This window comes from Pezoporus flaviventris, unplaced genomic scaffold, assembly GCF_033815535.1.
Source record: "Pezoporus flaviventris isolate CSIRO_AGI_PZ_B2104156 unplaced genomic scaffold, CSIRO_AGI_Pfla_v1 ptg000002l, whole genome shotgun sequence".
Lineage (NCBI taxonomy): Eukaryota > Metazoa > Chordata > Aves > Psittaciformes > Psittacidae > Pezoporus > Pezoporus flaviventris.
Window position 1 is genome coordinate 83,712,477 of NW_026892550.1, and position 12,951 is coordinate 83,725,427.

The 12,951-nt window shown below is 46.6% G+C and overlaps 1 protein-coding gene across 1 annotated transcript in view; it reads left to right on the plus strand.

The window, feature by feature from the left end:
* Positions 1–12,951, plus strand: part of LOC133264808 (sodium- and chloride-dependent betaine transporter-like) — a 39,674-nt gene that overhangs the window by 4,417 nt on the left and 22,306 nt on the right. Inside the window, exons 2-6 of the mRNA XM_061444792.1 lie at positions 4,912–5,108; positions 8,754–8,888; positions 10,023–10,163; positions 11,280–11,367; positions 12,603–12,735. Of these exons, the coding sequence (XP_061300776.1) occupies positions 4,916–5,108; positions 8,754–8,888; positions 10,023–10,163; positions 11,280–11,367; positions 12,603–12,735 (690 nt within the window). The 5' untranslated portion in view covers positions 4,912–4,915. The remainder of the gene's footprint in view (positions 1–4,911; positions 5,109–8,753; positions 8,889–10,022; positions 10,164–11,279; positions 11,368–12,602; positions 12,736–12,951) is intronic.

Consider the following 12,951-nt stretch of genomic DNA (forward strand, 5'->3'; position numbering starts at 1 on the left):
TAATGCTGGAGAAGGGAATTTGTTGGCGTGGTCAGTGTTTAAGGCTGCCTGCTCTTTTTCCAGTGCCTAGGGCAATCCAGGTGTATTCATATTTTCTCAGCGATAACTCTAGTGGGGAAAAACATGACTACCTCTATGCACCAAGCCCCATGCCATTTCAAGCAGAGCTGCCTTTTGGCACTGGTCACAGAGGAAGCCCCCTTCTCTCTGTGGAGAGACAACAGGGTGCAGGTCTGCAAAGGGTGCTCCAGGTCTGGAAAAAGGCAACCCCTCAAAGTGCTTAGGGTTGAAAATAAAGCACGGCACTTCTAGAGGAGACTGGAGAGGTCAGAGGGAGTTGAGGGGGCATCTTAACGGTTGGAAAATCTTTATGGCAGAGGGAAAAGAGAGGCTGGGGACAAAGGAGTCGGAGGATTTTTCTCAAAAATTTGGTGCAGGAACAGCAGGAAATGTGCAGACAGGCAGCAAGGGGCAAAGCCTTTTCTCTGAAGACGTGTATTAAGAAGACAGGCATCCAAAGGGAGAAGAAAATATCTGCCTGTCAGGGAGGATGTTACACAGTGAGGGGGCTGCAGCTGCTGTGGGAGAGCCAAATTGTTCCTAGCTGGAAACAAGTTGTTTGAGTCCCCATCTGGCCTAAGAACATATAGGGCAAGGGCACACAGTAGGGTTAGATGTTTAGGAAAAGAGCCAGGAGGTGTGTGAATAGGCTTTCTCATAGAAACAGCAGGCAAAGCAGAAAGGGAAGTAGTGGGGGTGTGTGATGCTGTGTGTTGCCTTGTCTGGGGAGGGAGAAGCTGAAGCTTGTGGCACAAAGGGCCAAAACTTTGGGCACCAGTTTAATCTACCACCTCTTTCTAGTTGCAGAGGTTTGCTTCTATGAATCAGGGTGCTTTCCTGATTATTATATTCCTGATTATATCCCTGCATTTTCCTTTTTAAAACAGAAAAATGAAGCTACAAGTGTTGCATCTCCCCACATGGCCTGTGTTTGTCCCTGCCCTGTTCCCCATTGCAGTGTCCCAGCTTCTGTCCTCTGTGTTGACCTATTCAGGAGCCAGAGGAGAGGTGTCAAAGCCCTGGTCCAGGTGTCTTGAGGTAGAGGCTGGCATTCAGTGCATTCCCTTCCTGAGGTTAGGTGAGAGGAGGCAACTCCTTGATTGTGATCTTCCCCCGCCTCCATGTGTCAAACAAGTCTAACATATAAACAGGTAAACCACAAATACTAGTAGTCATAGGCTGGCTCCTGGACCCACGTTGTATTGAAAGAGTAAAAGCAACGAATTAGCTAAGTCCTCTCCTGTCAGCTTCTCATGACATCCTCAATAAGCCCAAACTTAAGCATCATTGTACTTGATAATGTGCCCCGGACTGCAGCAAATTGGAACGTGCCAAGGACTGTGACAGATCAAACACGTTTCATTAAGTATGTGTTATTTTTTTCTCTCACATTTGACAGTGCGTGGAGCTCTGCTCCTCTCAAAGATGAGGAGGCTGTGCTGCAGCATCTGAATGAACTGATTAGCTAGCTGGCAAACCTTGCACAGGCAGGCAGTGGGGAAAGGGGCCTTGCCTGGACTTTGGAAATGAGAAAAGGCTGGCAGGAGGACCTTGTATTTCAACCTCCCGATCGAACGCAGGTGAGCTAAGTGAAGGGGTCAGTGCTGGGACTGGGAAGACCTCCAAGCTGTTGGTGAGCTGCAGAGCTACTAGCTCTGCATCAGCCAGCTTTTAGGATGTATACCTTGAGTTCTGGTTTGCACCACCTTCTCTAAACGTGGGGTTAGAGGTTTGGCTGAGCCTGTCAGAGGACTGATTCAGCTTCACATCCAAATGTAGACCCGCATATTGTAGTACTTGGTGGGCTTGGGGCAGTGCAATCCGTATAAGTAAATAGGTGCTTTCCAGCATATGGACCATAAAGTGCAAGTTCTGGGAAAAAAAGGAGGTTGCTTCCTAAGTGCCCTGGCACATCTGCATTTGACACTGAAACTGGCTGTGCCCACTGCAGTACTGCATATGTATCATAGAATCATAGAATGATTCTGTTGGAAGAGACCTTAAAGATCATCTAGCTCCTTGAACACTTCCAGGGATGGGGAAGCCACAACTTCTCTGGGCAACCTGTTCCAGTGCCTCACTTCACCCTCATAGTGAAGAACTTCCTCATCATGTCTAATCTGAATCTCCCTTCTGTCAGTTTAAAGCCATTCCCCCTTGTTCTGTCCCTACATGCCCTTGTAAAAAGTCCTTCAGATTTTTCTTTTCCACATATAAGCCTTTATTGGAAATAACTCTTAAAAAAAAGCCTCTCAAATTTAATAGGGGACCAGAATCTTTCTGCAACGTTTTTTGAAGAGGCTGCTTATGACCTGGAGGATGGTCTTCACTGATCCCCGGTTGCGCTCCTCTGTGGTTTATACTCCCCCTGTTCTCCTTGCAGTCCCCCTTACTAAAGGCAATGTTTATGCTCTCATGGGATTCAGCTCTCTGTATTCAGAGTCCATGGAAATCTGCTGCTGATTTCAAAGTGAACAGGATGGGCCCTTCAGAATGGAGGCAGATTAGGGGAACAAAGTCTGTTGTTGCCCTGGGCATTTAGAGAGCAATTGGTGTATCAGGCTGTGAGATCTGGTTTCCTTTCTTTACTTGAATATCAGAGGAAGGAAACATGCCTTGTGCCAAAAAACTGCTACTGAGCATTCAGCAGAAGTTGTCTTTTTGTATGCATGCATCTTTGCCCCAGGGCCTAATATATCCAGAGAGTTAGCATTTAGAAGATCATTTCATTTGCACTGAGCAACTTACAGAACCAAATGAGACACGGTGATAATGATGTTGTTTTACATGGAGTAAGTGCAAGCATAGCTAACCAGTTCTTTCTCCGCCTTTCCCTTTACCTCATTGAAAACTACACCCAAACAAGTGCCGTGGTGTTTCTAGGCTGCCGGGGCAGTCTGATGTTAGAACTACACTTGCTCTTATTCCCAGTTAGGTCAGACTCCCTACTCCCCATGAGATGTCTCATACCCTGCTGCTAACCCAGGGAAAGATGACTGGAGAGGCACAAGGAGGGAGGGAAGTTTGCTATCATGGTCCTGGTGAGCCATCTTGATGCAGAAGGTTGATGGATGGGTTTGGTAGTCCCATCAGGTAGAGGACATCAAGGGTGACGAAATCTTGCTCACCACTGACTTTCTGACTGGGAGAGGACCCAGGCCTGAGCAATTTCCAGAGCTGTGCTTGGACTTTGCCTGGGAGAGAGCAAGCTGAAGTGTTCCAGAGCAGATCCGGGGCAGTGATAGAGTTCAGTACTGTAGATGATGCAGATTGCTGTCCCTGCTGCTCCCTGGAGATAAGGATGTTCCCATAGGAGGCACAGAAGGAATGATAGATGTGCTATTAAGAAACTATCAAACCGCAGGCAAACCTAATCTGTAAGTTAATGTGAAGGAACAAAGCCCTGATTTCTTAGCACTCTCAGATGCTGAGAATGGAAGCAAAGATGCTACTGCTTTGGAGAGGCTTGTTTCCAGCATAGTTTCCTAATGCCAACATGAGAATGTGTGTCCCTTGCTAATGCCAGTCACCCCTTCAAAAGCCAGCTCCTGCTCGGTAATGCAACCAGTGAGATGTAGCTAGAGTTAGGACTTCCCTGGCTTAGTTCATCAACTCCCCTGCTTGTCTTAGGTCTGTGCTTTCTGTCTGGACTCACATGTGCATCCCTCCCTCAGAAAACTTTCTTCTCATAATTAAATGCCCATAAACAATATGAAAATGTTTTTGAAAATAAGATTCAGTCTGGTTTGTGTGAATTCTAGCTGGATTTAAATTAACTAGCCAAATAAAGGACTTTGTGTATGGTAGAAAATGGTATTTTGTAGCAAACAGCCACTAACTTTGCTTAGTTAAGTTGATGCTAAACATATTTCAGGATTTAGTACAGACTGGAGAATGTCTTTCTTATACCACCCTAGAGGCTCAGTCACATTCACCGTGTCTACTCTAACAGTGACTTTGCTCCATATTTCCACGGCTGGGCTTTTCCCTACTAACGTTTTCACTGCAATGGCTTGTCTAATCTCAGCGTTGCTCAGACCTGGAACACCTCACAAGTATAAGGTCATTTTGCTCATCTCATGGGCTTTGTTTCTTTGCTCTGTATTCTTTGCAGGTTCGGGCAAAGGCATAGGATTCATGCTTTACTTGTTTGTGACTGAAGGGAGCCCAGGTCAAATAAGCATGTGTGTGCACTTGCCAATATGGCAGGCTATATATAGTGTAACATGGTGCTCAGGAGGTCAAAAGCGGTGCTTCTTGCAATGCCTTGAAGTAAGATGGTAGGTTGTTCATTCTTGTTCAGACTATTAATATGTAATATTTCTATCCTGCCCTCTGAAACCATTCTAGGAGACAGTTGCTGTATAAAGCACACACAGAAGGGGAACTCCTGCCAGCAAACTCCACTTCAGCTCTTGTTCTCTTCTTCTGAACTGTTGTTTTCAAAGTCTTGTCTGAGTTTCCAACAATGATGGAGGTGCATTTAGTCAGGGTGGGGAGGAGCAGATGGAGGTGCACTAATGCCGGGGATCAGGGAAAAATGAGGAAGAGGACAGTGGGAGAGAAGGGTGAATTCAGGGTGTGTCCAGCAAAGGTTGGTACAGGTGGATCCGTCTCACCTGACCGATGACCTTTCCTTTGTCCCTTCAGCACAGACTTTCTGTCCCACAGACATAACTTGGGGAAAATGCTTTGTGCTGACACTAAAGAAGCCATTTTCCAGAGGATGACGGAAACTCACACTGATACTAGGAACATATCTGTTGTGATGACTGGTCCCATCCCTCCTCTTCCCACATGTCCCACAGCAGCTCCCTGCATCCCATGCTCTCTTCTTCCTCTATCCCACAGAGACATGGCAAGAGCTGTGGCTAAGGAAGGAGAGCCCAATGGGGTCCTTGCAGCTCCCGAAGAGATAAAACAGGAGGAAACGGAAGAGAGAGGCCAATGGAGCAGCAAAATGGAGTTTGTGCTGTCTGTGGCTGGCGAGATCATTGGTTTGGGTAACGTGTGGAGGTTCCCCTACCTCTGCTACAAGAACGGCGGTGGTGAGTTCACAGGATACATGAATTGTCCTAGGTCCGCAGGCATGACAACAGGTACATGTGTGCCCAGATCCATTTCTCCTGTGCTTCATGTACTCCCACATGCCCTCATTCTCTCCTCTAGTAAGTTAGCTCCTGCCAAAGCCAGGAGGAATAAAAACTGAGTGGTGAATCTCCCCAGTGGCCACTGTTTCTCCAAGCACATCTCACAGGTATGAGGGCCAAACTGAACTTTAGTAACTCTTTAAGGCTCTTGGGCATCTTGAGAAACAGGTGATCTTCTGAAACCATCAAATGCTATGAGAGGTCAGAAAGCCATCAGCAACCTTCTTCTGTACAAGTCCTTTTTTCCTACTCTCTATGTCACCCCCACCTCTCTCAGGCCCTTGTTAAAGCGGACAAAGGCTTTGATGGTGCTGGTATCCTTGCCATGGCCTGATGCCTGTTAGAAGGGCATTACTACCTCTTTCCCAGAAATAGTTATCTCAGTGGTCAATCCAGTGCTAGTGAAACCTGTCCCCAGGAAATTTGTTCCCCTTCCCTTTTGCTTCTTGTGTCACTTTCCTTTTCCAATAGCACTGCAATGAGGTCATTACATAGTTAAAAATTAAACTTTCTCATGACAGTAAGACAAAACTGGGAAAGGGGAAGGTAATAATTGACTGTCACTAACTTTTCTTGGTGAATTGAAATCTAACTTTATAAAAGAAAAAGAGGAATAATAAATGACATGTCAAATACAGCAATAACTTCTCTTTTGTTCTCATTCTCTAGAGACACCTTGAAATAATGCTTTGGGACTTGCATGTTCCCCCTGCTTTAAACTTCCTTTCTCTGCAGACCATGCCACAGAAGCCTTTCTTTCCCAAGCTGCTCTGAGCTTTCACCAATGGATGAGCTCATTCCAGGTCTACCAAATTCCTGTCCCCTGTGCTGCTGTTGGAGTTTATCCAAATCAAGCAGGACTCAGTACAGTATTTCCTCTGAACCAAATAGGGGTTGGATAAAGGGATGGTTAAAGAAAATGGAATTGAATTTTTCTCGAACCTGGGATGATTTTTAGCACATCCTCCAGTTTCCTTCTCTGACGTTTTGATGGTAGGCACTGGAGGCACCAAAAGCAAGTCAGACTGGCACAGGTCAGTAACCACCTGTAATGTGCCTGATTGAACACCCCGTTCTGCAGTAACACTTCAGAGAAGTCATGGGTTTTGCATGGAAAATTTCTTCCTGAGCTCAGATGATATCTTTGCATAGTTTATGCCTATGGTAACCGGTTCAGTAGTTCTTGCAATTTGTATGCTAATTAGTGTAAGTGAAAAGGCTACTTTTGTTCATTTTAAATATCTATTGAATAAATTTATATAGTTTTTTTCAATTAAACTACTCTGGAATATCTAAGACTGAGATTCAGAGGCCCACAAGTCTAGGCGTGGGGAAGATCAGGATGGGAGAGCCCTTCCCTCACAGCTCAGACACTGCCTTTGCAGAAAATATGCTACTACTGTAGAAGGTCATTCTTCTCTCTAGGGCTCTAGGGAATCAGATGGCAAACCAATTAGTACAGGACAAGGTACTGTGTTTCCCATGACACTCAAATATATTCTCACCATTGGAAAAGTCCTTGAGAATGCAAAAAAGGGATTTTCCTACCTTTAAATCATAGAATCACAGAATGGTTTGGGTTGGTAAGGACCTGAAGATCACCTAGTTCCAACCCTCCTGCCATGGGCAGGGATGCCTTACACTAGATTGTTGCTCTCCCTTCTCCCCCCCAAACTGGGTATTGCTGTCCTGTCACCTTTCTCCACCTTTTGATGTACTGAGATGGTTATAAAGCTGTAAAGACAGATATCATACCTGTGCTAACTTGCCATAAAGCAACCAAATGTAAACTTGTCCATGGTTGCACTTTCAAATTTAATCAAATTGCTCAGCATCCTGACCTTGTTATTGCTCATAAGCAAAGGAGGTCTGTTTCTGGGGGCTCTTCTCAGGGCTGAGTCTCCTCCAGTGGTACAGCAAACTGGGGAAGAGATCACAACTGGAGTGGCTGCTGGTAACTACTATGAGGAAAAGGGTAAGAGACACAAGACAATAGAGGTGTTTTTTAGAGGTCATTACTCAGAGACCAAACTGGATCAATCTCTGGGACAAATGGTATCAGAGGAGAGGGTCTGAGACCTGCTAAAAGGCTCATCTGTGTGCAGGATAACAAAACTCTCTTGCAGATTTGGCATACAGATAGATGTCTTACAACACCAAAAGCAGCAGCTGCTTCTAGCTCAGCAAGTGCCGTTCCCATTGCCTGCCCTGAAAACCTGGACTGATTCAGTGAGCCAGCATCCCATCCTCTGGCCCCAGGTCCCCTGCAGATACAGCACAGATGTGTTTCCACAAGGAAAGTTGGAAGTTCCTTGTTATTGTAACATTGCTGGCTTAAAAACAAGGGGAAGTTTTCCTAGTTGATACTTGTGATGGGAAGGAATTTCAGTGCAGATGCCTGTGCTGGCAGGGGAGGAGAGGGCTTGGGAAACAGTGTCTACCTCTGCTGAGAAAGGGGGCCCTCATCTTGTTTCAAACAGCTGAGATGCTCTCCAGGCACTGATGGTGGGAGGTACTCATGACCAGAAGTTTACTGTATGGGGTGGCAAGACCTTAACAGTTGTTCCAGTGCGAAAGGCAATGGCCTTGGCCTGTTTGGAGGGGAGCAAAAGTCTGCACTAATGATGGGGAGAAAGACTGTGAGGTGGTAGAACAAAGGTAAGCAAAGAAACTGTGATCTCAGAAGCAGTTTTTAAGCAGAACAGCAAAAACATTGGGTGTTTGAATTTAGTAGAACCAAAAAGAAGGAATAAAAGTTTCAGATAACTGAACAGGGCATTAAACCTATTTTTTTTTTCTTTTTGTTTTGATTTTCTGATGCTTTGTTTTTGTTGGTCATTGTTTCTGGAAAAAAACATTCTCTGTCCCCTGTCTCTTCCATTTCATCAGGGATTGTCTGAGGGCTATTTCAGACTGATTTCTTTTAAGACATTTCTCTATATTTTGATAAAAAAATTGAATTTGAAGAGAGAAGTTAAACTTTTTCATTTTGAAAATGCTGGAGGGATACTCTGTTTCTCTTCCCTATTTCCATTGTTTTGGTGCAAACTGCTTTTCAAATTTGATGTGAAATGCATTTCAAGCAAATTTATATGCTGGCAACTGTATTACTTACCAAGAAATGTCACCAGCCTCCAGGTTTGTATCCTCTAGGCAAGTGGGAGTTAGCTATGACTCCCAGTAAAGGCAAAGCAAATGTGGTTATGTGAAACAAGTGCTCCTTTGGCTTTGCCTGACTCCTGCTGAAAGAGGAGTGAAGCAGGGACTGTCTTTTCTTATCCCCTTCCTTGACTACTCCTAACCTCTAGGTTTTGGCCAAGACCAAATGCGAAAGTACTGCAGCAGCGCAAGACAGACCATGCTTGGTATTTTTTCCAAGTAATGACAGTGTTGGAGACCTTGGGGGTTTTTAGCAGAGGTTGTGCAGTTAATTCAGAGAATTTTTGCTCTTTATCTAGCTGATTCCAGCTGTGACCTGGCAAGGGGTGGTGGGGACGAGCTTTTAAAGAGGTTTCTTAGGCAGCATCTTACCCCTCTCTGCAGGAGCATTCCTTATCCCCTACCTCATCTTCCTCTTCACCTGTGGGATCCCTCTGTTCTTCCTGGAGACAGCGCTGGGGCAGTACACCAACCAGGGAGGAGTCACTGCCTGGAGGAAGATCTGTCCTATCTTTGAAGGTAAGTCGAGTTCCTGGAGTTCCTGGCAGCACTTTCTAACACTTCGTGATGCAGAAACTTTTTTGGGAAATGTTATTATTTCCCCCCCCCTCTTTCTCCTTTATTCTCCCTCCCTTCTTCTCTTTCCATGCCTTGTTATCCCTCCTGCTGACTGATGCATGTGCAGGGGCAGTGCCCTAATCCCGCCATACACAACTGAGGGTGTGGGATGCTGGCTGGTGGCTGTGCTGGTCCAGCTGAGCCACAGTCTCTGCTTTGAGATGCTCAGAGATTGGGCAAGAAGAGGAGCAGGGTGGCCAGCCAGAAGCAGGAGGAGGAGGATGGAAGTGACGAAGACCTGAATGTAGTCCAGGAGAAATACTGAAGAGAAAAGAGAATGAGGAAGGCTGGCTGGCTTACGATGCTTTCCCTGCCCATTGCTGTGCCCAGAGCTGCTGTGGCAGAATTTGCAGGCTGGTGTCCTGCAAACTAGGGTGGAAATCACAGACTTCCCACAGTGGTCTGATAGCCCAGAACTGGGCTGGGGTTGTGGTTAAGGCACAGGTATGAGAACCAAGACTCCTAAGGCCCAGGGAAAGGCTGTTTAATGGCATTAATGAGTTAATGAATCTCACATCCACAATTCTCCTGTCCAGAGGAGAGCTTATTGCACCCATATTTTGTAGAGAGCAATGGGCAGGACCAAAGACCAGAGCTCAGCTTCCAAGTCTGTACTTTTGCCCCAGTACTTGATGTATATCAGCTGTGAGAACACTTTTTGCCTGAGTCTTCCCAGAAGGAAGAAACTCACCTACATTTCTTTTGTTTAAAAGCTAGATCTGGCTTTCCTGCAGGAGAGGCAGTGTAATGCAGGGGCATGGTAGAGATGAGAATAAAGTTTTCCCATCAGTGAAAGCTTTTCTCTCTGTTCACCATAGACCTGTCTAGAGATACCAACAGTGTTTCCTGGCTGCATGCAAAGTCACAAAATCCTTTCTGTTTCCTTGAGGTAGGTCTTCCCTTGTTCTCTAGTGAGCCATATGGTTGGTGCTGCACCCTTCTTTCCACGGCACGGTCTATGTCTTTGGGGTTAAGCCTTATGCGTTGAGAGTTGGTTGGCAGCCCCATCCTCATCTCTTTTGCTTTCCTCCGCAGGAATCGGATATGCCTCACAAGTCATAGAGTGCTATCTGAATGTCTACTATATCGTCATCCTGTCCTGGGCACTCTTCTACCTGTTCAGCTCCTTCACTGCGGTGCTACCGTGGGCCACCTGTAATAACCCCTGGAACTCAGGTACATCTTCCCCTGGTTGGCTTTTAGATCCATCTCAATTCCAAGAAATTACTTGGATTTTGTAGAAAATATTTTTTATTCAGAGCAGTTTCCTTTGTGCACTCAGCTTTTGGCTAAATCAGACCAGACCTGCACTGGAGGATGTTGCCAGTACAGTTCTCCCAGTGCAGGAACCAGTAACACAAAGCTGTAAAGGCACTGTTTTTCTGGTCTAATCACATCCATACAAGCCTCTATACCATTACGATGGCCAGAGGTCTCATCTCCTCATGCCCACAATTCACAGAACTGTGCCCAGGAGAAAAAACCTGGTTTTGGTTTTGTTCAAGGCACTTGGGCTGTGCCTGGGAAGGACGGGGTAGATGCACTGGGAAGAGCTTTGGTGTCAGCTCAGTTCCCTCCCTTTTTCTCTTGGGTCAGACAGTTAATTTATGTGATGTATTAGATTTCTCCACCCTCTTGGGCCATTCACTCACAGCTTCCTCTGCCCCTTCACCCCAGCAGAGGTAATCAGCCTTTTAAAGAGTTGAAAGCTACAGATGTCCTTTTAACAGATAGAAGATTCCCAGCCACAGCTGGGCTTCCCTGGTTTCCCAGCGGATTATCTTTTGCTTGCCAAATGCAAGATGAGGTACATTTCTTGGATGCGTGGCCTCTCCTCTATATTTAGTAATTTCATGCTATGTGACAAGGCTGGGAATGAAGAGTGGAACATGAAGGCATCTGTGTGTAAGCATATGTATGCATGTGTAGGCAGGGAATAGTGAGTGGTCTGGGAGGAGAATGTGGTTTTCTATCCTGACTAGTGGCTATGTCTCAATAATCCATATTTTGCAGCCATCTGGTTTACATTTGGCAGGGAATTGCTCTCTCCTTCCTCTCTTCCCTTCCCAAAGCCCTCTGGCTACTGCTGGATTGGGATTCGTAGCTGGGGAGAGCCAGAGTTTAATGAGATGCTTAATGAGATGGAAGAGTTTAATGAGATGCTCTATAGCATGGGGAGAAGGATCTGTGTGTTGCCAGAGTGAGCATTAGGGTACAGAGGGGAAGAAGCATCCCTCATGGAGGGGCCTTGGAGATTTCCTCTGGCTCATCAGCTTCCTATTCTTTTGGTAGATCTCTGTGTGGACATTCTGAACCGCTCCAGCCTAGACAATGGGACCTTGCCTGCGAATGCCACCTCTCCAATGATTGAGTTTTGGGAGTATGTGATCATTTTCCCTCTGTTCAGGCTCCTCTGTCATCTAAATGCAGAAGCTGTAGGACTATCTGGGTAGAGGGCTGTGCATCTCTCTAGAACCAAGCGAGGTGCCACGTCAGACCCAAATGTGGGGAGCATAATGCACTGAGCTTCCAAGGAGTTTGGCACAGAACCCAGGGGCACGAGGACTAGATATAGCCCAAAGGCTGCTCACACTGTGCCTGCCTAAGGATGCTTGTGTGCACACATGCACAGGCATGTTCCCTTTCTGGCACTGAAGCATCTGGGTGATTGTGGCCACAGAAAGAGGCACCAAGAAAAGATGAGGACTTGCTGTAAGCAGGGGGTACTTGTGATGGGTGTTGTAGACTACTTTTGGCAGGCAAGCAGGAGAGGCCAGGGCAGACTGAACAGTTCAGTGCAGTGAAACAGAGAGGGACAAAGCTGCTTTTCCCCTTCTTCTTGGTGCCTTTTCTATTCCCTTCTTGCTTGGTGCCTAAGGGAAGTGGTCCATCAGACTGCTCAGGCTCATCCCTGGAGAGCAAGGACATGAGGCGCATGCGTGAGATGCCAGAGAAGGACTTGGAGAGGTTTGGTCATGGGGCTGGAGGCAATAAAACAGCTCTGAAGGAGGACCCTGCAGCAGGTCAGACAGTGTCCCAGAGAGGGTCATCACTGCAGCCTGCACGGGTTGAGATGGCTGTTGTGGCCACACTACCTCTCCACACTCAGCTGAGGAAAGTCTCATAAAGAAGAGGGGTGCCAGGGATTCGGCTCCAGAGGTATTTTTTTTCCCCATTTATGGCTCCTAAAGCGCTTCTGAGTGGGCTGACTGTGCTTTGTCCCTTGCAGCCACCACAGGGCACATACAAGATAATACGAGCCCATGAGTTCAGAAAGAGCCTACACAGTGCTGGACCACCTCTCCTGCCCTATTCTTAGGACATACTATTTATTGAGAGCTGTGACCCCTCTGAAATGATTGGGGAGCAGGTAGTGATTTTGTGTTGCATGGGTTTGATGGGCATGGTTTCATGGGCTTGGAGAATGGGAGGGTTTGGATCAGCTACAGGACATGGTGGAGGAGCATCAGCAAGAGCAACAGAGAGGGGAGTCCTGGGCTGTTGTGTTGTGGGTAGTCTGTAAAGTCTTTGGATGGGGTAATATGGGAAAGTTGTGTATGGATGAGTGGGGTCTGGGGTGTTAATGCTTCTCTCCCTGTCCCTGGACACCGGCAGGAAGCGAGTCCTGGGGCTCACGGATGGTATTCACAAACTGGGCAGCTTGCGCTGGGAGCTGGCTCTGTGTCTCCTGCTGGCGTGGATCATCTGCTACTTCTGCATCTGGAAAGGGGTCAAGTCCACAGGCAAAGTAGGAATGGAGACTGTTGTCCTGGTTCATAAACCTCCTTATACCCATCTTACATTACTTCATGAAAAGGGAAAGAGACTGGGGAAGAAGGGGCAGGAGGCACACAACACCAAAGTCAAACCTAAAACCTGGTAGGGCCATACTGATTTGCACCAACTGTGTTGGACCCATGCAAGGAGGAATAGAAGAGTAGGTCAAACAGGCAAAGGAAGACAG